Source organism: Hippocampus comes, unplaced genomic scaffold (assembly GCF_001891065.2).
Source record: "Hippocampus comes isolate QL1 unplaced genomic scaffold, H_comes_QL1_v1.1 scaffold213, whole genome shotgun sequence".
Classification (NCBI taxonomy): Eukaryota; Metazoa; Chordata; class Actinopteri; order Syngnathiformes; family Syngnathidae; genus Hippocampus; species Hippocampus comes.
This window is the reverse complement of record NW_017806232.1, coordinates 47,164-72,509: the sequence shown is the minus strand read 5'-3', so window position 1 is coordinate 72,509 and position 25,346 is coordinate 47,164. Positions and strand designations below refer to the sequence as shown.

Below are 25,346 nucleotides of genomic sequence, written 5' to 3'. Positions count from 1 at the left end.
CAAAAACTGAAAATTGTTTTTGTTGTGCCGGCAGCTTCGGAGGCGGAGGAGGAGACGTCAGGCTATGAGAGCGAGCGTTCCCTCTCGCCGCTGGGCCCCGCCGATGACGCCGCCACCGCGTGCGCCTCGCCGCTGACCCCGCCGTCGGGGAGGAGGCCGCGCACGGCCTTCACGGTGGAGCAGATCGGAAGCCTGGAGCGAGCTTTCAAGAGGAACGCCTACCTAGGCACGCAGGACAAGGCGCAGCTCTGCCGCAAACTCAACTTGTCCGACAAACAGGTCGCTAGCTAGCATCTCTGCTTACTAGCGTGTTAGTTAGCCCAGTTTGCGAATTTATGCTAGCGATGAGCCTTACCTGAAGGAGGCCAAGATTTGAACTATCAAATACTTGAGTTGATGGAACATGGACTGATGTTTGTGTGCCTGCTACAAGGATGCTGTCCGTGCTTTGCTGCCATCTGGTGGCATCAAAACACATTCCCACAATAATTCCGATTTTAGACTTGGCAAAATTACTCAAATTCAGACTCTATTTTAATAACATCAGGACTTATTTTTGCAAAATGATAACCTTCCCCTTTTTTCCACAAAACGTTGCGAATCTTTCAAGAAAAATGTCAAAATTTGAAGTGAAATTTATTTTACTTTGTACTTTTTCTGGAAATCACAAATTTCCCCCCTCTTCTTTCTTCTCCGTGACGTCGCAGATCCGAAACTGGTTCCAAAACCGGCGCATGAAGCTGAAGCGGACGGTGCAAGACGCTCTGGCGCATGCCTGCCAAGCCAGCGCCGCGTCGCACTTTGCGCCCTACCCCGAGCTGCAAGCGTACCGGCCGGCTCCGTACCCACGCTACCACCCGATGCCATTGACGCTTCAGGACGCCGGCGGCGCCACCGCCGCCGCCTTGGCTCAGCCACCGCACAACCTCCAGTACGCCTCGCCTCTGGACTCGATCTACCAATATGGCAACGTGGCTGGCGCCATGTTGTCCGCCGCCACGCCGCCTCCCCCCGCCCCTCCTCCTCTAATGGCAGCCTACCCGGCATACCCCCAATACTACTGACAGCCACTCTGTCTTGGTATGCTCATTGAATCTTTGTGTTGTTTCTGTGAAGGCTTGTGTGCAATGGGGGGGTTTGTGTGTGTGAGTTCGCGCGTGTGTGTGAGATGATAAATTCTGTATTTCTCATTTAATTCCAATAAAATCCAATCATTCATTTTTTTTCTAGTGCTTGTCCGCTTTAGGGTGACCGGTTGCCGCCCAATCACAGCTAGCCAAGTGATGAACAGGTCACCAATCAATATAAGGGTGCATGTGGAGTGGATGTAAAAGTCTATCCCCTCCCCCAACCCCCCATGCTCAAATATCAGGTTTTTGTGATTTCAAAAGAAAAGGAGACGAAGATAAATCGTTTCAAAACTTTCTGCGGCGATCGTGAGTCATCAATCAATTCATCAACAAAATTATGAAAACTATTTGAATGATTGCTCGCTGCGGTCCTAATTATTATTATTAATGTGGCCAGCTTGTGAAATCATTGTAGTAAAATCAATATTGCCATTCACACCTGTCATGTTTGGATTCAAAACACATTGTTTAAAATCTTTGTAAGGGAAGGCACACATGGACAAACAGCACCAAACTAATTGTCATAAAGTCCTCAAGGTTTTCATGTCAGATTTTTGGGGGGGGGAAATTTCATCCGGAAATGTATTGAAGTTGCTTAAAATTCGACTTCCCGTTACTTCTTGGTATAGATATATACACGCATATTTTATTTTAGTTTTTGAAATACAACATTTCTACGCACCGGCACTGGTGGTATAAAAAGTGGCGTTTATTGGTAGTAAAAAATAAAAAATTCAGCTGACTGGTGTGAACATTTAGTTGAAAGTCCACGTCGCACACCGCGTGTTCTTCACGCCCACCGACCGCAACCCACGTGACCAGAGGCACTTCCTCAAACCGCTGCAAGCACGCGCTTGAACGTTTCCTCCCTGACAGTTGTCTGTCGTGCTGTTTTTTGGATACTGTCGTTGTCCCTTTTGTCCATTGTTTGATCGTTGTTTTGTTTTTTGTTTTTTTTTTGCCGCGGTGATGCTCGCGGGACTCTTGCGCGTGCTCGCGCTGGCCGCCCTGCTCACCTGCTGCGCGAGGCGCGTGCTCGGCGCGGGGCTCACCAGCAACGTCCTCCTCATCGTCACCGACGACCAAGATCAAATTCTGGGGGGTATGGTGAGTGTACGCGCTCACGTGACTTTTGCACTCACTTACCTTGCTCACTGTTCCTATCGCTTGTCTAGTTTGCACTTTTCCCAGCGAAATTTCACTTGGCAGTTAATTTCTTGACAGTTGGTCTTTTTTGCTGCCTTTGATCTCATTCTTGATGCCACTCTTTGTTTTCTTTTTTTGTTTGTTTTTGTCTTTCTTTCTTCATCAGCATCTGTTGTTTTATTGTTAATGCTCTCTCAAAAGTTTGGAACTTGAACCCCTTGCAATCGAAATTACTAAATAAAATAGACAAAAAAAAAACTGCCTACCGAATGGCCAAAGTGAAACAGTTTGTTTTTTTTCCAAATGACAGACTTTGCTATTTGGGAATTTCATTTTACTACTTTGTGATGTCGATTTGAATTCCATAAATGATTCAGCTGTATTCCAGTCTGCACTTTTTACACAAATTGAAATTTCGCTTGTTTGCCGAGGTCCAGTTCGACTTAGTCGCACTTCTACTTGCCTGCTGCTTGACATCTAATTCATAACCTCAGTCTTTTTTTTTTTTTTTTAATGGTTACATACTCATTCGATAACTGCACTCGTTCATTTTGAGGATGTCATTTGCCAACGCAAAAAAAAAAAAAAAAAAAATCCCATGATGGATTTTCTGTGCGTGTTTGTGTGTTGCCTTTCCTTGACTTTCACTTCCCGTCCCTCAGACACCAATGAAGAAGACCAAATCACTGATCGGAGACGCGGGCGCCACCTTCATCAACTCGGTGAGCACTCCGTGACTCGGCTCCGCCGATTTATTCGCCGCGACTTCGTTCTTCCTCTCTCCCTCAGTTTACGGTAACGCCGCTGTGCTGCCCGAGCCGCTGCAGCATCCTGACCGGTCGCTACCCTCACAATCACCTGGTCAGGAACAACTCGCTGTCCGGGAACTGTTCTAGCGCGGCATGGCAGAGCCGAGGCGAGTCGGAAGCCTTCCCCGTTTTCCTCAGCAAGAGCGGCTATCAAACCTTCTTCGCCGGCAAGTACCTCAACCAGGTGGGGATCCCGTCCTCCGACTTGCGCACGCTCGTTGCCACAAAATGACCAGACAAGAGCTTAGTCTGGGGTTGTTTTTTTTTCCCCTCTCAACACCCGTTCTGTAATCCCCCCTGTTGATCTTAGTTTTTTTTTTTTTTTTCTGTCTCTTGATTTTGATTTCAAACAAAGAAGCTTCACAATCGCAGGGGCCAGAGCGGATGCTAACACTTAGCATAGCCGGACGATATTTCTGGTGGATGTTGAACTGTAATACAGACACGCCGGGGAATCGAACAAGGAACTTCTGATCTCGAGACCTTTCCTCGATGTACGCTTGATGCTGGTTTTGTCTGTCAACAGTACGGCGACAAAAAAGCAGGCGGTGTCGGCCACGTTCCGCCGGGGTGGGACCAGTGGCACGCGCTGGTCAGTGGCATGCGCGCACACACCCACGCACATGCGTGCGCTACTTTTGACGCTCACGTGTCAACATGCTGCGTATGTCCAGGTGGGCAACTCCCGCTACTACAACTACACCCTGTCCAGAAACGGGGTGGAGGAGAAGCACGGCGACAACTACACAGAAGACTACCTCACCGACCTCATTGTAAGTCTCACGTGCGCGTTGATGGCGCCTCGTTGGTCCTCCGCTAACGTGCCTTGGCTTTCCCCCGCCCGCAGGCCAATCGCTCTCTTCAGTTCCTGGACAACCGAAGCCCTCAGCGTCCGTTCTTCCTGATGCTGGCCCCGCCCGCACCGCACTCGCCCTGGACCGCCGCGCCGCAGTACCGCCGACACTTCGCCGACGTCAAAGCGCCCAGAGATGGAAGCTTCGACAAGGCGGCCAAGGTGAGGCGAAACCGAGGCTCGGTGACTCCATCTTATCCTCGGTTGCTGCCTTGCAGGACAAGCACTGGCTGCTGCGCCAGCCCGTCAACCCCATGCCCAACAGTTCGCTCGACTTCCTGGATGATGCGTACCGAAAGAGGTGACGTCGCAACACCAACACCACCGCCGCCGTTTGCGTGATAACCAGTTTGACAATAATGAGGGTGACCATCATTATGGCAATGACGGTAACGAGTACAACTACCACGACGACGATGATGACGATGTATCTGGTGACGAGAACGAGGATGATGATTATGACAGGCATGATGACGCTTAATGGCAACAATAATGACCATTATATGGATTATGGCCTTGATGGCAAACGATGAATTTGATGATGACGTTGGTGAATGTAGTGAAAATTACGACAGAGATGACAACATTAAGGACGATGACAATAACGACAACACCCGTGATGCTGGCGATGATGAGAACAGTTACGAGGATGACCGTTATATTGCTTACGACGTTGATGACAATGAGGAATATGATGACAATTATGCCGCTTACGACGATGATGAGGATGATGATGACGATGATGACAATAACTATGATGATGGCAATCAAGAAACCTGAATATGGTGATGACGTGAAAACGAGCATGATGTTGACAATGATGAATCTGATGACAATTACGACGATTGACGACCCCCCCCACCCCCCACCCCCCAGATGGCAAACGCTGCTGTCGGTGGACGACCTGGTGGAGACACTGGTGAGGAAGCTGGAGGAGCTGAAGGAGCTCAACAACACGTACGTGCTCTTCACGTCAGACAACGGCTACCACACAGGTCAGCGCAACTCACACGCACGCACCGACTAATTTGTGGACTTTGCTCAGTGCAGTCCCTGAACACACCAGCGGGTTCCCAATGTGGTGGCGGCGGTGTTTTGTTTTTGTTTTGCCGGCAGGTCAGTTCTCTCTGCCAATCGACAAGCGTCAGTTGTACGAGTTTGACATCCGCACGCCGCTGCTGGTGCGCGGCCCCGGCGTGAAAGCCAACACCACGGTGAAGGTGATAAAAGAAGCGCAAACGTTCTCGGTGTCAACCGATCGTTTTTTCCACTTTGGATTGGCAATCGGGAAAAACAAACAATGAAAAAAATGATTGGTTCTTTTGTTGTTTTTTTTTTCTTTCCCGATAGCCCATTGAAAATGGAAAGAACAAAGCTCCACGGTTGATCGCGTCAAAGATGTTCAATTTCATTTTGTTGTTGTTCTTCAGGCTCCCGTGCTGAACATTGACCTCGCGCCGACCATTCTGGACATCGCCGGCATCAACGTGTCGGCCGCCAATGCGGACGGACAGTCCTTTCTGCCTCTGATGGTTCGCTGATGATGTCGCCCTCCTTAAGCGTCAACGTGAGCTCACATCTTTTTTGTTATGCGTCAGGCACCGGCGTTGCGCAACGGCTCTGCGCGCCCTTACTTCCTGGTGGAGCACACGGGCGAGGGGCTGTCCAGCGGAGACCCCAGCTGCCCCAAGAAGGGCCCTGGCCTGGCTGTGAGTAGACTGATGTGCTTGTGGGTGTAAGGTTACTTTAAGATCGACGCTAATTTCTTTTAGCCTGTCTGTGGTGCTTCGCATTATGTGTTAGCATTAAGCTAGCAGAGTCTTGCCAGGATTCAATTATACGATTTGGTTGATCATTTTGTGTTTTATATGTTACAATGTGGGCAGCACGGTGGTCAACTGGTTAGCACATCGGTTTCACAGTGCAGTGGTGCAGGGTTCGATTCCAGCTCCGGCCTTCCTGTGTGTGCATGTTCTCCCCGTGCCTGTTTGTGTTTTCTCCGGGTACTCCGGTTTCCTCCCACAATCCAAAAACATGCGTGGCAGACTATTGGAGCAATCTAAATTGTCCCAAGGTGCGATTGTGAGTGCAGATGGTTGTTTGTCTATGTGTGGCTTGCGATTGGCTGACACCCAGTTCAGGGTGTCCCCCCCGCCTACTGCCCGATGACAGCTGGGATAGGCTCTAGCACCCCCCGCGACCCTCATGAGGATAAGCGGATTAGAAAATGGATGGATGGATGGATGGATGGATATGTACAATATTTACTTGAATTTGCCATTTGATATGTTTGAATTTCCTTGCTTGATTGTTGTGCTTGTCGTTGGTCAGGAATGTTTCCCTGACTGCGTGTGTGAGGACTCTTTGAACAACACGTATGCCTGCGTCCGGACGCTGGATGGACACGACAACATGCAATACTGCGAGTTCGCAGACAATGAGGTAATGCGCAGAAATGCAAGTTCCTCACATGGATCCCTCTTCTCACACCAATTACCCAAAAAATGTGCTTTCGCACTACTTGGCAGATGAGCATCAGAATTAGCGTGTACACATCAAATTGTGTGTCCCATGTCTGACAGCAAATAGCTGACTGTGGAGTTCCTCGGCCACAACCCCTAGAAAGGGTTAGAATTGCCCACACCTGCCACAAGAAGTGGCACACTGCTACTTTTGTGGAACTGAAGTGCACTTCAGCATAGTTCCTTGGCACCAAGATGCCACAAAATGGCGGAGAACCACACCTTTTGTCTAAATGTGACTCTTCAGTGCACGTCAACATAGTTCCGTTGCATCAGGATGCCACAAAATTGGAGCAAAATACTACTTTTGTTAAGATGAAACTCCTGAAATCACTCCAATGTAGTTCCTTGACACCAGGTTGCTATTAAGGTGATATTTGTTGCACCCCTCATGTATTCTTCATTAGCTGAAAGTTGACAAAATCTCCACAAGCAGGAAGTGATCTAAGCGTGTCGCAACCTTTTTTTTTTTCTGCCCCCTCCCGCCTAGTCATTTGTGGAGGTGTACAACCTGGGCTCGGACCCCCACCAGCTGGAGAACATTGTGAAGAAGGTGGACCCGGCCGTGCTTCAGACCATGAACCAGCGGCTCATCAAGCTGCAGTCTTGCCAGGGCGCCGGATGCCGCGCCTTGTCCACGTGAAGGCCACTCGCAGCCAAGCAAGCCGTCTTGTCATGCTTGGACTTGGCGGTGAACACGTCGGTGAGACGCCTCTTCTTTTTTTTCCACCTGAAAAGCATCGAAACCAAAGCTGCCATTTTGATTAGCACCGGCCACGAAGGCCGACTTCCAGTGTTTCACTAAACCTGCGCTCCACTTCCTGTTTAGTCACAAGATGGAAAATCTGCCAAAAACAAATAACGAATGTGCGCGGGGGGGTCTGTACAACACTCACAACTCTGTGAACGGTTGTCGTACGAAACGAGAATTCTTTAGTTCCCTTTTCATTGATTACTCTGTGCCTTTTTTTTCAAATGAGAAGTCCAACTTGTGAAGGTGACCTCTCAAAATCACTTGAATTCCATCTTCATGCTAGGCCAGCTAATTTAGCATGTCGACTGCAATGAAATGTTCCTTTTCCAAATGATTTTGTCATCTCCATGCCACTGTTGCTTTTTTTTTTTTTTAAATCATACTTTCAATGAAATATTTACAAAGAGATGAAACGGTCTCATTTTAAATAGTTTTGCTGTTATGTATTGCAACTGTTTGCACTGCCTGCTGGCATCACTGTGAAAGTTTGCACTGTGAAAAATGAAAATAAATCGATTGTAGCTTTCTCATCTTTTGTTTATTTTTTATTTTTTTGGGCGTGGGGGGACCATCATTTTCTGTTGGGCTAAAGTAAACTTTCGGCAATCAATCAGGAATGCAGGAAATGGAAGATTAGGAAATGGAATGTTGGCGCTTAACCGGAAACATATTTTAGCTTCAGCCTGACTAAAGTAAGCAGATTTCATGTAAGTACAGAACCTCACATTGGAACTGAGTGCCTCAAGCAAATTCGTGTTGTGATAGGTGGTTACGAAGTCAGTTGGAAGAAAAGATGGAGAACGGCATGTCAAATATGTTCAATTTGATTACATGAAAAGGGGAAAAGACAGAAATACTGATGGTTACAATCAGCAAGTGAGCAACTTCATTTTTTTTCTCCCTTTATTTTTCAAGTAGGCCAACGGAAACAACCTCGTGAGTGTCCCTTGTCGACCTTTTTTAAAAAAACGGAGAAAAGGAACTGGGCTGCCGTGACAGGAAACTGGGAAGTTGAAGACGAATTGGCCGTCACAGATATTTATACACTTGCTTCTCCTGCAGCGTCTGCACGTCAAGCTTGACGGGACATTTGTAGAAGTGAGACAGCAGCGACTCTGTGTATCCAATCAGGAAGTAGAACTTGTGCGGCGGCATCTTTTGCAGCATGAGGGCGCACACTGTCAGCACGTTGCCGCTCCGCTTGATCACCAGCTCGTTGGCGAGGCAGCCGTGAAAAGTGCCGAACATAAAACGGCGGATGAAGGTGTCCTCAATGGCGCGTTCCGCCGCGCCCTGCTCGCCTTTTAGGTTACCTGGCAGGGTCGCAGACAATGTCCAAATTTGAAAAACGTAAAACCATACATGGTATAACAGGACAAAAATGTATGATAAAGTTGTGATATTATGGGGAAAAATAACACTTCAAGGTTTACACATATAAAGTTGAGGGGGGATTTTTTTTTTTTTTTTTTTACCCCAACTTGTATAACAAGTGCTCCACCAATTCCCGTTGATGTCTTTTGACACTCGTATGACAGTTAGGAATGTTGACAGTTGGATTTTGGGTTCAGGTTCTTTCGATTTACAGCTTCCCGGAATGAACAGTGACCTTGGCAGAGGTCTTGGTTCAAGACTCACTGGTGTGCTGTGACAGCCATCCTTTGTGGTGGCCGATGTGGTGAGGTTTCAGGGCCTCTTCATAGGTCAGAGGACGGTCGCCTTTCCCCACTCGGATGCGAGCGGCTCGGTTCTGCCCAGTAAAACAACAACAAATACTTTTAACGTTCATAGTGTTGCTTGGACGTGGATAAAAGTGGGCGTGACGTCATAGCTGTACTTACCTTACAGCAAACTGCAGTGACGTGAAGAGCTCTGCTTCCGGGCGGACTTGACCTGCTCACTGCAGCCTGCACACAAAACAAATCGTTTCATTATGAGCAGCTGAGCAGTGTTGCAAGATTCCTGCAATATTTCCCTTTTGGAAGATCCCACACCAATAAAAGAAAATCCCTCATTTAATTGCACTGGTAACATTCTGGATGTATCTAGTTATGAACGTGACTAGAAAGGTAATAAAAAGAAGCATTTCGTGAATTGATTTCAGTTGTTATATTTTAAAAACGTTCTTTGTGATTGTATTTCTATATTGCCAGTGACAGCTAGCACTACGAACTAATTCGAGATGAGACTAATTGCACCACAGCTCCCAGTACCAAACTTCCGCCTTCACGTTAGTTTGCTACAGGTTGTTTCCATACAACAACCCTAAATATATGTTAGCCGAAATGCGTTTAACTCGCTTTACTCACTAGGAACCTCCAGCATCCTGTGGTGCTCAAGGGCGCCGCCATCTTGCTTTCACCGTTTACGACACAAACATAATTTACATTCACTACGTCCTTATTGCGGTCCCCCGTGACAGTAAAGCATTCAAATCACAATTGAAAAAAAATAATGTAGTAATTTAATAGAACAAAAGAACTAATATATTTGATTTATGATTTAGAATATTGTAATTAAAGGTAGCAGTTGATGCGGAACTATCTGTCGTTTCTCTTGTTCCCGGCCGTGAAAAGATAACTATACATGAAACAACCAGATGTCTACAAAATAAAGTATTTTATATATTTTTAAAGATGAATAAACAAGTGCTATTCACATGTTAAACATACAATCGCCGTATGTATATTTAGATATGTGTTTTAATTTATTTGTAGTGTCAGTTTGGAGTTTTTTTTCCTTTTACACTCAACGGCAAGTCAACTTACTTTGAAGGTGTCTAACCGGATGCGTGGCTTTGTTCTGGAAGCAACCACCACAGACACCAAAGAAATGCAACGTATTTGGCGTAAACATTGATCGTTTTCTTCTGAAAGTCCGCTTCTGTTTTTTTATACACGCTAACGGCTTGATAAGCCACTTTGGAGCATCTTTGAAGGAGCAACGCGGAAAGCATAGCCATGTCGTCGCCGCTCGAGATGACGGAAATGTATGACAACGCGCTGCTTGGCATTCTGCAGCACGTCGGAAACATTCAGGACTTTCTGCAAGTCTACTTTGGCTTTTTGTACCGCAAGACTGACTTTTATCGACTCCTCACCGGTCCCGGCGACAAGATGGGCTTCCCGCCAGGTGTCGCCGAGAAGATGGTCCTACAGGTGCGCCTAATTTCGACCCAATAAAAGCTTTATAATGCATTCAAGTTGTTATAAATTTCTTTAGATTTGTTCTCTATTCGACTCCGATGATTCCGTTTTCCATGTTGTCACAAAACTATTACATTTAATCAACATTTCTGGTGATATTTGAATACTGTAAATACGTTCATACTAACTTTCTTGATAAAGCGAACCTATCCAGTATTATGAGTCAAACAAAGGTTGTTACTTTGGAAACGATAAAAAAATTGCTTGTAATTGCAATTTACTTTGGTCAGTTGTTTTTTTTCTGTGACATTTTGTCGTTAAAACTCTTCGCCTGCGCAGACGTTCAAGATGTTTGAGAAGTATTCCAAGGAGATCCGCGAGCTTCAGAAGCAACAGGACGAGATGGCGGCAGTTCCCGCGGCGGTCCAGGAGCTGGAGGTCACGTCGGAGGCCACGCAGGCGGCAAGCGCTTCGCCGTCCTCGGATGCCGTTGCAGAGTCTGAACCCTCTGCCAAACCTCAGGCTGATGGCAGTGACGGCGCCATGGTCCAAGGCGACCAGGAAGCTGCAGCATCCCACCCAGCAAAGTCAGTTTTTAATCAAAGTTGAATAGAGAGAAGATAGGAGTGCGATTGCACAACTTTAGTTGGAGTTGTTATGTTTCCCAATGTCCCTGAATGCACCATGTGTTGGTTCGCAGGATGCCTTGAGGTGGAGTTGTGCCTTTTCCTCACATCATTTAAGATAGCATCTGTTGGTGATTGTGCGCCTTTATTTGCAGTTGTGATATTTCCCTGTATCCCTGAACACAGCATATTTTGTGACTGAATTGTGTGACTATAGTTGGAGATGCCACATTTCCCAGCGCCCCTGAATGCAACATGTTGATCAACTCAACTGGATTGTGTGACTTTCGTAGGTCTTTTGATGTTTCCAGTGTCCCTGAATGCAGCATGGATCTGACATTTGGGTGTTTTTTATTTCAGGCCAAGCCAAAATCCATCAGCGTTGGACTCAGACAGCTACAACGGCGCTGTGCGGGATAAGTACCAGTGGTCTCAGGACTACAACGACGTGGAAGTGCGAGTCTTTGTGCCCAAGGAGGTGGTCAAAGGCAAGCAGGTGAGCGCGGCAGCGGTGGCAGTGGCGGCAGCAGTGGCGGTGGAAACAGCGGCGATGACACGTGTGTACATGCGCCTACTCAGGTGAGTGTGAGCCTGCACAGCGGCGGCATGCGGGTTTGCGTGCGCGTGGGCCCTGAAGAGCAGACGCTGGTGGAGGGCAAATTCTCGCACAAGATCAACACGGAGAATTCCCTTTGGAGCCTCGAACCGGGAAAATGCGTTGTGGTAACGGACCACTTTGGACCTTATTCACTTCATGCCTTACCTTGCAACTTTTCACCTGCCCAGCAGAACTCTTCATGGCTCCAGATTCTCACTACTTCTATTTCAGCTGTCCCTGAACAAGTCGTCAGAGGTGTGGTGGAAGTGCATCCTGGAGGGCGAGGAGGAGATCGACGTGGACAAGCTGAACCGTGAGCGCTCCATGGCCAGCGTGGATGAAGAGGAGCACGCCGTCCTTGACCGCCTCACCTTCGACTACCACCAGAAGCTGCAGGGGAAGCCACAGAGTCACGAGATGGTCGGTGTGCACATTCACACAGAACAGCAACACGGGGCGGCGGGTAAACTTTGTCAGAGCGTGAAAGGGGCTCACACACTTACTTGCCACTTCATTAGGAACACCTAATAATGACCCAATTCGCTGTTCTCTTTGTAAAGTCTTTTTTCACAATATGCTTTTATTGGATAGTCTCTACCCAATGAAGTGGCTGCGTGCTTTGTGTCAGTTCGCCACAGGATGGCGCTATTGTACCTCACTACCTCATAGCTGTTCACTGCGTGTCTGCTTTTTTTAATGGAGTGTTTTTGCGCGCGCGCGTGTGTGTGTGCGTGTGTGTGTGTGTGTGCGTGTGTGTGTGTGTGTGTGGGACCACTTTGGACCTTATTCACTTCATGCCTTACCTTGCAACTTTTCACCTGCCCAGCAGAACTCTTCATGGCTCCAGATTCTCACTACTTCTATTTCAGCTGTCCCTGAACAAGTCGTCAGAGGTGTGGTGGAAGTGCATCCTGGAGGGCGAGGAGGAGATCGACGTGGACAAGCTGAACCGTGAGCGCTCCATGGCCAGCGTGGATGAAGAGGAGCACGCCGTCCTTGACCGCCTCACCTTCGACTACCACCAGAAGCTGCAGGGGAAGCCACAGAGTCACGAGATGGTCGGTGTGCACATTCACACAGAACAGCAACACGGGGCGGCGGGTAAACTTTGTCAGAGCGTGAAAGGGGCTCACACACTTACTTGCCACTTCATTAGGAACACCTAATAATGACCCAATTCGCTGTTCTCTTTGTAAAGTCTTTTTTCACAATATGCTTTTATTGGATAGTCTCTACCCAATGAAGTGGCTGCGTGCTTTGTGTCAGTTCGCCACAGGATGGCGCTATTGTACCTCACTACCTCATAGCTGTTCACTGCGTGTCTGCTTTTTTTAATGGAGTGTTTTTGCGCGCGCGCGTGTGTGTGTGCGTGTGTGTGTGTGTGTGCGTGTGTGTGTGTGTGTGTGTGTGTGTGTGTGTGTGTGTGTGCGCGCGCCCACGCAGAAGGTGCATGAAATGCTGAAGAAGGGTTGGGAGGCGGAGGGCTCGCCGTTCAAGGGTCAGCAGTTTGACCCGTCCATGTTCGACATCCCGCCCAGCGCCGTGCAGTTTTGAATTTTCAGCGCCACCCACTGCAACTTGTGGATGATTTCCTGTTTGTTGGTAACATCACGATCCGTCAATCAATCCAAGCAAAAGTACAAAGGTGACACTTTCAACAAAACGGAGGATGTCTTTCTTTTTCCTTGCGGATGAAAAAAGAAGTACCAATCAAAAGACTGCACTGTTTATCTCTGTCCGTTTCGGTACCCAAACACTGTGCCTGGTACCCTGATGGACAAAGTTATTTCTGAAATGAAATAAAATACAAACTTCACACTTGTGTCCATTGTCCTCATTGATAAATTCCATATAAGGTTGCTTAAAATCTTGGTTATCAATTTCAGCAGCCCAGGGAGTTAGCACCGTCTCACTGTTTTAAATTTCAAGAAAAATGAGTAATTTCAAGTTTCATTTACCTCCATTTTTTTCCTTCAGCGCTGTGTACAAAACAGATAACTAAGACCCTTATGATACAGCCTATATCAAGCCCGGCTAGCTCAGTCGGTAGAGCATGAGACTCTTAATCTCAGGGTCGTGGGTTCGAGCCCCACGTTGGGCGAGATGTTTTTGCTCCGCGCATGCTGTAATCCTGCGGGCCAATACCCGTCGGTTAAGTCTGAACGAAAATAATTATCTATCATGCTAGCTGCTAAATCTAAGAACTGTCCACATTTATCTTAAATAAACACTTTAGCGTCATTTAAAAAGAAATAACGACGTGTGTGTGTGTGCGCGCGCGCGCGCGCGCGCGTGTGCTGTCTTCCCTAGAGAAGCCGTGCGGGGGGAAAGCCTGACAAAACCCCCAGCGTGCGCGCGGGCGGGCGTGCATGCGTAAACGCGCACGCGTTTCAAGGAAAACGCCAGTGGGCGGAGTCTTGCTCTCCAAGTCCTCTCTAGTCCGCTGCGACACGCCGCTCGCTGACTTCACTCGGAACCGGAGACACCAGCTGAACATCCCACCATGGCCACCACCACCACGTGCACGCGCTTCACCGACGAGTACCAGTTGTACGAGGAGCTGGGCAAGTACGTGCACGCGCTTTTGTCTTTTTTTTTTTTGGCACACTTGCTGTATAGATGTAATATGTCGGGACTTTTTTTTTCCAATGACGCGCACGTGCGCACGCACTTTGGCCTGGAAAAAGTGAACGCCAGGTTGTGCGTGGGCATGTGTGGGACCTCACGGGAACACGTGTGACTGTCCCACTCTCCCCCTCGTCAGCGCGCGCGCGGGTGTAAATGTGTCTTTTGTGATTAGCGTGTCCATCTTTGTGTGTGTGCGGCGGGCTGTATTGTGTATTTACTCTAATGAGTGTACTATCTCGACTCAGGGACAGCTCCAGGATTTTTTTGTCTCCCGGGGCTAAAGGGTGGCTGATACGTCGGGTGTGTGAGAAAGTAATTTGTAAATATATTTTAGAATATCGAATAAAATGCTAGAGGGCCGTAACTGGAGCTACACGAATTTCTGACTAAGCTATAGCCCCACCGAGAATGTTTAGCAAATGATAAACGACAGTCAGCTGGCAAACTTGACCACTTTAGGGCTCGCAATGATGATGTCATCGTGGTTTCAAGTTTGCGATTCAAACCTGACGTAGGATTTCAAAAGAGGGTTTTAAGTCAGTGTTAGGGTTTCAAAGAAAGGCTTCAAATCAGCGTTTGGGTTTCACATGGAGGATTTTTAGATGTTTTCGAGTGCATTTTCATTGTGCTTTCATGTTTGTGGTAATAAAGTTGTTGCTCGCCCCAAGTGACCCCAGGGGGAGTGAAGCCCACTCATTGTGACTGTCGTGATGCGTTCAAGGACCGCTGAGAGGCTCTTATTGCGTAACGTCGCTTTGAGAGCATCGAATGACGTTACTTATTGGATACGATTTTTTTAAAAAAAAAAGCTTGTTTTACCTTCCAAGAATGTGAGCGTGATTGGGGAGAATTCAATGAATCGTTTCAACCCAAGCGTCAACTTTACTGTCTACTATATAAAACTCCTCAATGTATCGTTTAGTTGGGAATGCGTGAATGGCTCCTCAATCACCATACATGGAAGCCCCGGGCGGCCATTTTGTTGTCTTGTTGTCTGGTTGAGAAGCAAGAAATTTCATCTGTGCTGTATGTTGCACATACAGCGCATTTGACAATAAAGTTGTACTTGACTTGACTTGAAATGCTGAGCCAGCTAAGCCGTCTTCTTGTCCCGTTTGCTTCGCCAGGGGAGCCTTTTCAGTGGTGCGCCGCTGCGTCAAAGTGTGCTCGGGGCAAGAATATGCCGCCAAGATCATCAACACCAAGAAACTGTCAGCCAGAGGTGAGACTAAAGCCCCCTGAGGTTGGGTTTCAAACCAGCGTTAGTATTTCAAGTTGGAGTTTCGAGCCGTGTTTTGGTTTGAGCAGAATTTAGGCTTCAAACAAGGGTTAGGCTTAAATTTGGTTTTCAAGCCAAGGTTCAGGTTTTATATGCTCACACAGAAACTTGGTGTTGTTGTTGGGTTGAAAGGTCAGGAGTCTTGATGTCTCAGCACTGCTGTCAATCAAATGTCCACCACACTCGACTGTTCCTTTCGGTATTCACATCGACGTGCTTACTTTCCTCTTATCGTGTGTCCTTTTTACATTCGTTCCTTGCCTCTTCTTTTCTTTCCTTTTCTCTCCTTGTTTCCTTCTTCCTTGTGTCCTTTGTTGTCTTTTCCTTGTCTCCTTTCTTTCCTTCCTTTCCTCTCTTCTGCTCGTTTCTTACCCGGTGGACCTGATGTGATGTCATAAAATGGTGACGAAATGACCTCGACATTCTTGTTGATTCGTGTTGTTATCTTTGTTGTTGTTGTTGTTGTCGTTTGTGAGCGTAGATCACCAGAAGTTGGAGCGGGAGGCTCGCATCTGCCGGCTGCTCAAACACTCCAACATTGGTCAGAAGTTTCATTATTCGCAATTGCGACAACGTATCACGTGCCAGTGTGTGTGTTTGTTTGTGTGCGTGTTTGTTTGTTTTGTGTGTCTGTTTATGTCCTTGTGTATTTGTTAGTGTCTGTTTTGTTGTGTACCTGTGTTTGTGTGTGTGTGTGTGTGTGTTTGTGTATTACTGTTTGTCTTACCATTTGTGTGTTTCACTGTGCATTTGTGAGTTACCGTGCATGTGTGTTCATGTTTTTTTTTTTGTACATCCGTGTTATACCGTGAGTGCGACTGTTGTGTGCGTGTGTTTGTGCGTCTATGTCTTTGAGTGTCTGCTTGTTTGTGTTTATGTGTATATGTGTGTGATATCGTGTGTGTCTCTTTATGTATGTTAATTGGTTTGTGTTTGTGTGTGTGTGGTGACTTGTGTAATGACATTCAAACTGATTTGAGTACTGCACTCCAATGTAAAGTCGCGTTTTAGCGCTCAATGTTGGTGTGTGTGTGTGTGTGTGTGTGTGTGTGTCTGCGTGTGTGTGTGTGTGTGTGTCTGCGTGTGCGTGCGCTGCTGCGGCAGTGCGTCTCCATGACAGCATCTCGGAGGAGGGCTTCCACTACCTCCTTTTTGATCTGTGAGTTCCTCCTCTTCTTCCGCCCCATATTTGTTAGTCTGCATCGCTGCTTATCACCCCCCCCCTCAATTACATAACACCCCCCCTCCCACCCCTACACCCGCTCCATCCCTCCTTTGCCGCTTTAGCATAAACTCCCCCGCATCGCCGGAGTCAGTCGCCATGGCAACACGGCCCCATTCAGCGGTGCGCTCGGGGTTTCCCCCTCAGTAGGACATCCCCCTCCACTGTGTGTGTGCGTGTGTGTGTGTGTGCGCGTGCGTGCGGGCACGCGTGTGGGTGGTGCAGATGTAACCGTCTCGGTGTGTGCGTTGTCAGGGTGACAGGGGGTGAGCTCTTTGAGGACATCGTGGCAAGGGAGTACTACAGTGAAGCAGACGCCAGGTATACCCCCACCACCAACAGCACCCCCCCTCCCCCCTTTCACATACACGCGCACACGCACACACATTTGCGGGGGTGCCTCTGCAGTTTTCCTGTAAATTTCTTTTGGCAACTTGCTCTGCGACACTATTGAAAATGATGATGATGATGATGATGACAGCGGCGGTTGGAGGACTTTCTCCGTCGTCCAGACATTGAGACGGATGCCCACAGGAGGTGCGCGTAAATCAATTCGACTGCTTTTGCGTTGGCGAGCCAGCCAGGAAGGAAGAAGAGGAGGTGGAGGCAAAAAAAAAAAAAAAAGATGCCGCGAGGCTGAAAACGCATCTGCGCCAGGATGATTGACAGCTGTTGGAGCAGGCCAGTAAGCATAAGGCGAATTACGGCAAGATGTTAACCCTCTGGCTGTTTGAGCACCCTGTTCCAACAGGGGGCGTCGTGGTCATTCGCTTGAATTCATAAATCTTTCGAAAACTGCCGACAGTGTTGCCTTTGAGATACACGTAGTTATATTTGTTCCATGACCAAGCTTTTAACTCAAAACAACTTTAAAATAAATGCATTCTAGCGCCACCATATTTTGTCTACATGTGTTGCACCACCGTTAGTGTTAGAATATCCGCTGCTGCCAATACCATGATGCTGATGCGATTGTCTAGCCTGTTCATGGCGTAAAGCTAAATGGACTTTCATAAGGTCTGCTTTCTGGTAGCGATAGGGCCTAAATCCTGCAATGAGTTGTGACAATTTGCGAGGAATCAACTTCCCATCTTTGGGTACACCATAAGAAAAATCCAATTATCTTACAATAAAATAATAATAATAATTTTCAAAGGTCTTTATTTAACAATATGTTTGCCATTATTGTGGTGTATTGCAATACAGTGAGGGCTGCTCCTAATAATTAGGGTATTGTTAGCCAGTGTGCAGGTGTACCTAATGAATTGACCACTATATTCATGGCGGATTAGCAGGTGGGGGGAAAAAAAAAATTCCAAAATGTTCAGTAAGTGTCCCAAAAATGCTTCCGATGCATTTTCGTCCCTCGTTTCTTGCGTTCTTCCCAGCGCCTGTGCATAAATTTACTGCGTGTGCTCATTTGTGTTCGTTCGCACGCGTGTTTCTCACTGACACCTTCCTCTCGTTATCCCATCTGTGCTATTCAGTTCTGCTGAATTTTTTTTTTACATTCAGATATGATTTTTAGGGCTCAGATAATACAAACCCTGCAAAGGTCGCATCTCTTATTACTGTTTGCTGTAGACTACGGTTGTTATTGGTTCATGTTAAGCGGCATCGATATTGACTTTTATCACAGTGCAGAAATCAATCAGTGGATTATTAGTATGGAGTGTGCCAATGTGAATGTGGTCCCCCCCCCCCCTCACCATGCGGTCTTGTCTCTACAGTGATTGTATCCATCAGATTCTAGACAGCGTGTCACACACACACCAACATGACATAGTGCACAGGGACCTCAAGGTGTGTTGACGTCACTCATGTGTACATTGACGTATATGTGTGTGTTTGTACGTCGTCGCCCTTCTTCACTTTTGGACCTGCTTGCCACCAGAAAGAGAACGAGAGCATGTGAATGACGGGGGTGGGGGGGGGGGCTAACCAACACAAACACTAAGCAAACACAACACGCATACATACACTTAAACATGCTGCACAAAACAACACAGTGGCAAACAAAACAAACACACACACACACACACACACACACACACACACACACACACACACACACACGGCTGGACGCGCCCCGCGAGTGACTATGACTAACCCTCTGCCCCCCCCCTGCTGTCTGCATGCAGCCATTGCATCCAGCAGATCCTGGAGGCGGTGCTTCACTGCCATCAGATGGGTGTGGTCCACCGAGACCTCAAGGTGAGTTGTCACTTGACAAGTCATGTGATTAGTAGACAGACAGACTTGACAGGTGAGTGAGGGCCTGGTTGTCGTCCGCGTGCGCAACTCGGCATTTTGGCATGGCCATGCACGAGTTTCATTGTGGCTCCTTGACCTACGAGTTGAATTTATTGCGTGAACAAGCTCAGTTTAGAGGGGTATGAAACCAACACAATAGTTTTAATATCGGTCGCCTGTTGATAACATCGTACACGTATTAATGATGTGAACGTATAACGTGACGCAAAATTCTAAGGAAGCTTTTGTGTCTCTTTATATTCTGAGAAGCTAATTAGCTGCCGAAGTCCTGAGTCCTTAAGAAGCTGTTAGCATTAGCTTGAGAGTTGTTACAAAACTTGGGCACCATTGAAGATTTTGCGATTGGTTTGCGAGCTAACTGTCTTAACGCTAGCATTAGCTAATCGGCCACTAGCATTAGCTTCATGTGCTGTAAAGTGTCTTTAAAAATGTGTGTTCTTGCCAAACTGGAGCAAGATGAATGGACAGTATCCAGTTTAGTCTCCCTCATATGTCCTTTCATAGGAAGCTTTCATTAAAGCTTTTATTAAAATTCAGCTTCTTGTTTACGAGCGACGCTAATTAGCTTCTATCATAAAGCTCAGCAATACAGAGCTATTCTACGAGCGTCCTACTTGAATGTTGTCATGGTGTGTCATTAGTAGTGTGTACAGTTGTGAGGTAGCACTCCTAGCGTCAACTTGTAATCCTAACAAAAATGAATGAGCCGCTACTGTTAGCTTAATTTGCTGTACAGTATTTTTCTTTCTGTTGCAGCCCGAGAATCTTCTGCTAGCCAGCAAGTGTAAGAACGCTGCTGTGAAGCTTGCCGACTTCGGCCTGGCCATCGAGGTCCAAGGAGACCAGCAGGCATGGTTCGGTACGTTGCACCTGTCCATTTGCCGTTCTGTGATTGGCGTTGTGACATTTTTTTTTTTTTGTGTTTAGGCTTTGCGGGGACGCCTGGTTATTTGTCTCCGGAGGTCCTGAGGAAGGAAGCGTACGGGAAACCGGTGGACATCTGGGCGTGTGGTGAGAGCCACGTTCACAGCGACACGACCGGGAGTGGTTCATTCGTGCTGCTTGACGTGTTCGTGTGCTTGCATAGGCGTGATCCTGTACATCCTCCTGGTGGGTTACCCTCCTTTCTGGGACGAAGACCAGCACAAACTCTACCAGCAGATCAAAGCAGGAGCCTATGATGTGAGCCTTCATTGTGACCCCCGTGACCTCCTCATCCTCGCCCTTCTAACACTCGTGCGTGTGCGTAGTTCCCGTCTCCGGAATGGGACACGGTGACGCCCGAAGCCAAAAATCTGATCAACCAGATGTTGACCATCAATCCGGCCAAGAGGATCACTGCCCAGGAGGCCCTCAAGCACCCGTGGGTCTGCGTACGTATGCTGCCCACACACGCATGTACACGCGTGCAGTGACCGTAATGAAGTTCCATTCCTGGGACCGACTGCTACTAGTTGCTAGTTAGTGGTTAGTGACTTTCTGACGATGTGGTTGGTGTGGTTCTTGGCGATGTGTCAACAGCAACGGTCCACGGTGGCGTCCATGATGCACCGGCAGGAGACGGTGGAATGCTTGAAGAAGTTCAACGCCAGGAGGAAGCTGAAGGTGACCGATCAGCACGCAGCGCTAATCTTGCAACCTCGTAAGCGTGCAACCTTCTCAACTTCCTCTTCCTCCACGTGGGCAGGGCGCCATCTTGACCACCATGCTTGTCTCCAGGAACTTCTCGGGTGAGACCTCAGATTTATATTCATACGTACAGTGAATATCTATTATTTACTCTGAATATATTTTGTGGTTGATTTGTGTTTTAATTGTACATGATTTAAATTGATTTGAATCGATCAAAAGCTGGCGTGTTGTTGTACCTCTCCCATTTATCCACCAGAGGGAGACAGAATTCATTTTCAAAGTGGCCCGCTTTTTATAATATAAAAATTATAAATTGCGTCATCAGAGCGATGCATACTCACCCATTTGACTGAACATTTTTGTTCTTTGACATTCCCATAATTCATGAAACACACTGAAATTTTTTACAATTATTTATATATGATGATACTATTAAAAAAACAACCACTCATTTGATCCATTAAATTGTAATGACTTTTTGATTGTTGTATTTACAGAAAATCAATGAACCAATTATTAGATGAAATAAAGTCACGAAAAAAAAAGGACTTGTGCATTTTATGACGAAAAGTCAGTTAACAAATTAATGAGATGCATAATGCTCCGGTTCTGGACCTTTTCATGTGCTTCCAGTTGGCCGTCAGACCACGGCTCCGGCGTCGGTTAGCAACCTGCCAGCAAGTGGCGCCGGCATCGTAGAACAAGGTCCGGACGGCGCCTGCGTGGCCATCTTGCTCTTGGCCTCCCTCGTCTAACCTTTGTCTCCTCCTTTCTTTCTGTGCCGCCACCTTTCATGACCGCCGCGCTCGCCAAGGTAAGCGGCCTTCGTCTTCACTTCAACCGTATGACGAATGTTACAAGTTTTAAAGAAACTCGCATGCCGTCTTTGTCATCAAAATCTATTTTTGTGGCAACAAAAGTGTTTTAAAAAGAACTCTCTTTGCACAAGCTCTTGTGAACAAACACCAAAAAATAGTCTGTTATTTTTACAGACAAACTCTGTTTTGTAAACTTTTGTAAAAGTTATTCAAACTTCTTGGGCATCCAGGTGTGACAACCGCCAAACACACACACCCTTATGTATCCAAAATCTTGCCGTTATGCGGTGCCTAATGCTGACGAGGGCGACCGCTGTCATCTTTATTTTGAGTGTAAAGTGCGCCAGCGGCACTATTTGGGATTATATGGCAAATGACTTCCTGCTGATCCTGGCGCTGATCTCGCGTCATGTGACGCCAGGATCTTTCATGTGCGTGCTTGTGTGCCACTTTCATGTGAGGGAGGAGATCAGGGGGGAGGGATTTCTTTTTTCTTTTTTTTTCTTTCTTTTTCTTTTTTTATTTTTAAAGAGCGCCACCGATGCGCAGAGATGGACACTCGGTGTGTGCCGAGCGAGTAGGGTGTGAGCAGGTTGCACCATGTGCACGCTCCCAGCTGAGGGTGTGTCTTTTTGCCTGTCCGCAGCAGCCAAGAGCCTCCTCAACAAGAAGGCCGACGCCAAGGTAGGACGTCACACGTCTTCTGCAGGCGCAGCGCGTCATCGACGACTCGTCGGTGATCAAATGATCAGCAATGAATTTGATCGGCGACGAGTCGTTTGAACTGAACTCTCCCATCCCTGGCGTCCTCCGTGAAAGCAGACTTGATTAGTTTAGATTAGATTAGCTTGGAGTTGTGTGTGTGCTTTTGTGTCAGGGCTGGGGGCTATGGCCTAAAAAAATATATTAAAAAAAAAATCTGAAAATTACAATTTAAAATGTTAAATGCAGTTTTACCATTTAGATTTGGAGAGAAAAAAAACCCCAATCCAAGCAAGTTGAGCTTTGTTCCATCTCTGGGATTTGTTTCATTTCACTTCAACCAAAAAGCTTTGCAGAAGTAGTATTTGCTCGTCACTGTTATTGATTTATTATTATTTTTTGTTTTTGATTGGTGCCTAGCAGGAAGTGATGAACGAACCATGTTGCGAGCGTCAGCGGTACAAATCGGCAAGGACAATAAAAATTTGCTTTTCATGACGATGACGCATTTATCCCCGGCCTGTGTGTGTGTGTGTGTTGGTGTGAAAAGTTCTGTTGTTGTTGTTTTTGTTGTGGTCGGTTGTCATTGCACGAGCGTTGTCTTCAATGCAAAGGAGTTGAAGGGCTATTTTCATTTCCGTTATTCAGTGCCGCAAAATGTTATTGCTGTTTTGTCATGAAAACTAAAGCATATAAAAAAAAAATTATATATATTTTTTGGGGGTGGGGTATTTCTCCCTTTTAATTCTGAAATTTGATTTTATGGCACTGAAAGTTCCCCTCAAAATGACAGACACTTTGGCATGCACACTTTTTGACATACTTATATACACACACACACACACACACACACACACGCATTTTGACACATGATTTTTAGAAGCACAAATACTTTGACCGTCACACTTTTACATACATTTTTGCACACTCAATTTGACACCCACATTCTGAGGGACACACATACATACATACACACACACGGTGATGAAAACATGATCTGAGACTCACACTTTTTGCCACACAAACGATGACATGGTTGCATCTCGAATTTGAAGGTAGTTTATTTTTAGCGTGCTGTATTAAGGTGACACACTTTTCCCCGCCCAGTTGGGAATTCTGCGCCTCCCTTTCATTAACCTTCATCTTCTTCTTCTTCTCTTCCGTCCCGCTTTGACTTCATCCCCTCATCATAGCCCAAAACACCGCCCCCACCCCATGTCATTCCCCCAACATCACCCAACCTTTGGAGAGTGGTGCTAATCTCAGATTATTTGCCTCCAGATGATTAATCTAACGTTACGTCATCAGTACATATGCACGCACGCGCGCACACACGGGAATGTCCTGCTTCGCTGGACTCTGTTTGAAAGTCACATGACTTCCATACAGTATGTGACATGACTTCAACTCACATACAGTATATAATATACTAATGAAGCATGTGTTATTCATTATTATTATTATTTTTTTTTAAGTGACCAATTTGTGGCCCGGCGTGCAGATTACACCTCTCTTTTGTCGTTTTCCTGATTTTTAACAAAAGGCACGGCAATATATGAATGGACTAACACTGCTTTGTGCTTGCCACTGGCAGCCATTTTACATTGCCACTCGCGAAGCCTGCGTAACTTGAATACCTTGATTTCGCCCGTCGGGACAAAACTCTGAACCGTCTTTGAGAGACTCTCGGTACTCTGGAGAGGAATCCTAGCGTGAAACACGCGCTGATAGCAAGGCGGGAAAAAAAGGTTTGCAGGAATCAGCGGCAACACAAGATGGCTGCTCTCTGGTGTCAGACAGACTTCAGTGTCACATGACTTTAATTCACTGTTTGTGTGACATCGTTCACTAGTGGCCTGGCAGACGGGTTTATTTTTGTTTTGATTTTTTTTTTTTTTACAACTTTGTCATCTACACAAAACATTTTTCATTTAAACCGTAGACGAACCACAGACTGTCCTGTTTTTTTTTTTTTTTCCCGTGAGCCACAGCGTTCCAAATTGTTCCACAAGCGACATTGCATGCTCGGCATGAGTTGTGGTTTTTGCGTGCCGCGTGTTCAGCGTGTTGTTGTGTCACCCCTGATGCTGCTGCCGCGTTACCATGGCTGGGGTTGATGTGAGGAAGTTAGTGGGCGGGACCGAACGGGACCAGTCATGGCTGCGAGTTAGTCGAAAAAGCCCTTTGCCACTTTTTTGTGTTTCCTGCAGAGCAACAGCAGCAGCAGGAACAACAACAACACAAACAAAGTCACCAACTCGGTTACATCTGCTGCACTGGTACGCCCTGTGCGTGTGTGAGAGTGTGTGGCAGAAGAGAGATAAGGAGACTGTGTGTGTGTGTTTGTGTGTGTGTGTTTGTATGCATGCATGCGTGTGTTTTTGGGGGACACTGCCCTTGAGTTTTTTTGGGGGGGTGTTGCAAATGGTTCCTACACATCCCATCTTTTGTGTCAATCATTGATTTGAACATTTGAGCGGCAGTTCGCTCATGTGACGAGTCACTATACAGTCACCTTGTGCTCATTAGCATTAGCATGACTAATCAATGCTTCTTCCTCATCCAAATTAATCTTTCACAAATTTCTCCCTCTTTCCAATTCATCACAACACTCCACTGCTCATCCTCATCTTCTTCCTCTTCTTCCCCTTTTCATCCTTATCTTGTTCCTGGTCATCGTTCCTTCAGGAGCCTCAGACTACCGTAATCCATAATCCGGTAGATGGGATCAAGGTACTGCATTTTCCCGCTATGTCGTAGTCGCCGCTTGCCACTTTTTTTTTGTGTGTCTGCGAGGACTTTTTTTCAGGATCTCTGCCCTGCCTTCCTCGCTCGCTTGCCCGCTGTGTCGTGATTTGGGGAGACTTTGTCGTTGTGCACTCGTGTGTGGGTGTGTTTGGGGGGCGTTCTTGTCCTCGTTAACGTGTGTGTTGCTTGCAGGAATCGTCAGACAGCAGTAACACAACAATCGAGGATGAAGATGTGAAAGGTGAGAGGTGCCATGCTAACCGCTACATCAAAGACATGACATTTTTGTCTTGTACGCATCAAAAATGCAAAAATGATATAATCATTCAAGTAATTACCCATATGTCATTTAGTTGTTTTTTTTCCTCATGAAAAACTCGAGTGCTGTTTTCCTCATTACAAAACACATTCTGAACATTTTTCTCAAGGCGACACTGTATGAATGAATCTTGAATTGAC

The 25,346-nt window shown here is 46.7% G+C and overlaps 5 protein-coding genes and 1 non-coding gene across 7 annotated transcripts in view; 5 read left to right on the top strand and 1 right to left on the bottom strand.

Moving 5' to 3' along the window:
- ved (ventrally expressed dharma/bozozok antagonist) lies at positions 1 to 1,223 on the top strand (the record flags this gene model as incomplete). The annotated part of the gene is made up of 2 exons (XM_019856374.1): positions 1 to 279; positions 708 to 1,223. Coding segments are annotated over 2 exons (636 nt in total), but the record flags the coding sequence as incomplete, so codon positions are not given.
- A 723-nt stretch (positions 1,224 to 1,946) lies between these two features.
- gnsb (glucosamine (N-acetyl)-6-sulfatase (Sanfilippo disease IIID), b) lies at positions 1,947 to 7,740 on the top strand. Its single transcript, XM_019856447.1, has 13 exons — positions 1,947 to 2,237; positions 2,939 to 2,998; positions 3,066 to 3,269; positions 3,612 to 3,677; positions 3,760 to 3,858; positions 3,933 to 4,100; positions 4,157 to 4,239; positions 4,815 to 4,933; positions 5,055 to 5,158; positions 5,369 to 5,470; positions 5,537 to 5,647; positions 6,270 to 6,380; positions 6,951 to 7,740. Exons 1-13 carry the CDS (start codon positions 2,100 to 2,102, stop codon positions 7,101 to 7,103), a joined length of 1,518 nt encoding a protein of 505 aa, XP_019712006.1. The 5' UTR covers positions 1,947 to 2,099; the 3' UTR covers positions 7,104 to 7,740.
- A 363-nt stretch (positions 7,741 to 8,103) lies between these two features.
- mrps24 (mitochondrial ribosomal protein S24) lies at positions 8,104 to 9,642 on the bottom strand. The gene is made up of 4 exons (XM_019856448.1): positions 9,524 to 9,642; positions 9,056 to 9,121; positions 8,853 to 8,964; positions 8,104 to 8,527 (listed from the first exon to the last, which is right to left on the bottom strand). Exons 1-4 carry the CDS (start codon positions 9,563 to 9,565, stop codon positions 8,244 to 8,246), a joined length of 504 nt encoding a protein of 167 aa, XP_019712007.1. The 5' UTR covers positions 9,566 to 9,642; the 3' UTR covers positions 8,104 to 8,243.
- Positions 9,643 to 9,991: 349 nt separating this feature from the next.
- On the top strand, positions 9,992 to 13,400 carry nudcd3 (NudC domain containing 3). The gene is made up of 6 exons (XM_019856452.1): positions 9,992 to 10,372; positions 10,700 to 10,947; positions 11,347 to 11,482; positions 11,566 to 11,709; positions 11,816 to 12,004; positions 13,028 to 13,400. The coding sequence occupies exons 1-6, from the start codon at positions 10,175 to 10,177 to the stop codon at positions 13,136 to 13,138; spliced, it is 1,026 nt and encodes a 341-aa protein (XP_019712011.1). The 5' UTR covers positions 9,992 to 10,174; the 3' UTR covers positions 13,139 to 13,400.
- A 212-nt stretch (positions 13,401 to 13,612) lies between these two features.
- On the top strand, positions 13,613 to 13,685 carry trnak-cuu (transfer RNA lysine (anticodon CUU)). The gene has a single exon. It is a non-coding gene; the product is annotated as a tRNA-Lys (tRNA).
- Positions 13,686 to 13,899: 214 nt separating this feature from the next.
- The window catches only part of camk2b2 (calcium/calmodulin-dependent protein kinase (CaM kinase) II beta 2), a 14,084-nt gene continuing 2,637 nt past the window's right edge, over positions 13,900 to 25,346 (top strand). For both annotated transcript variants that reach the window (XM_019856450.1, XM_019856449.1), the window contains exons 1-15: positions 13,900 to 14,152; positions 15,340 to 15,434; positions 15,973 to 16,032; positions 16,596 to 16,650; positions 16,969 to 17,034; positions 18,855 to 18,927; positions 19,744 to 19,846; positions 19,915 to 19,998; positions 20,075 to 20,169; positions 20,238 to 20,360; positions 20,509 to 20,592; positions 20,675 to 20,717; positions 21,253 to 21,324; positions 22,087 to 22,121; positions 24,350 to 24,366. In XM_019856450.1, the coding sequence (XP_019712009.1) occupies positions 14,088 to 14,152; positions 15,340 to 15,434; positions 15,973 to 16,032; positions 16,596 to 16,650; positions 16,969 to 17,034; positions 18,855 to 18,927; positions 19,744 to 19,846; positions 19,915 to 19,998; positions 20,075 to 20,169; positions 20,238 to 20,360; positions 20,509 to 20,592; positions 20,675 to 20,717; positions 21,253 to 21,324; positions 22,087 to 22,121; positions 24,350 to 24,366 (1,070 nt within the window). In that variant the 5' untranslated portion in view covers positions 13,900 to 14,087. The remainder of the gene's footprint in view (positions 14,153 to 15,339; positions 15,435 to 15,972; positions 16,033 to 16,595; positions 16,651 to 16,968; positions 17,035 to 18,854; positions 18,928 to 19,743; positions 19,847 to 19,914; positions 19,999 to 20,074; positions 20,170 to 20,237; positions 20,361 to 20,508; positions 20,593 to 20,674; positions 20,718 to 21,252; positions 21,325 to 22,086; positions 22,122 to 24,349; positions 24,367 to 25,346) is intronic.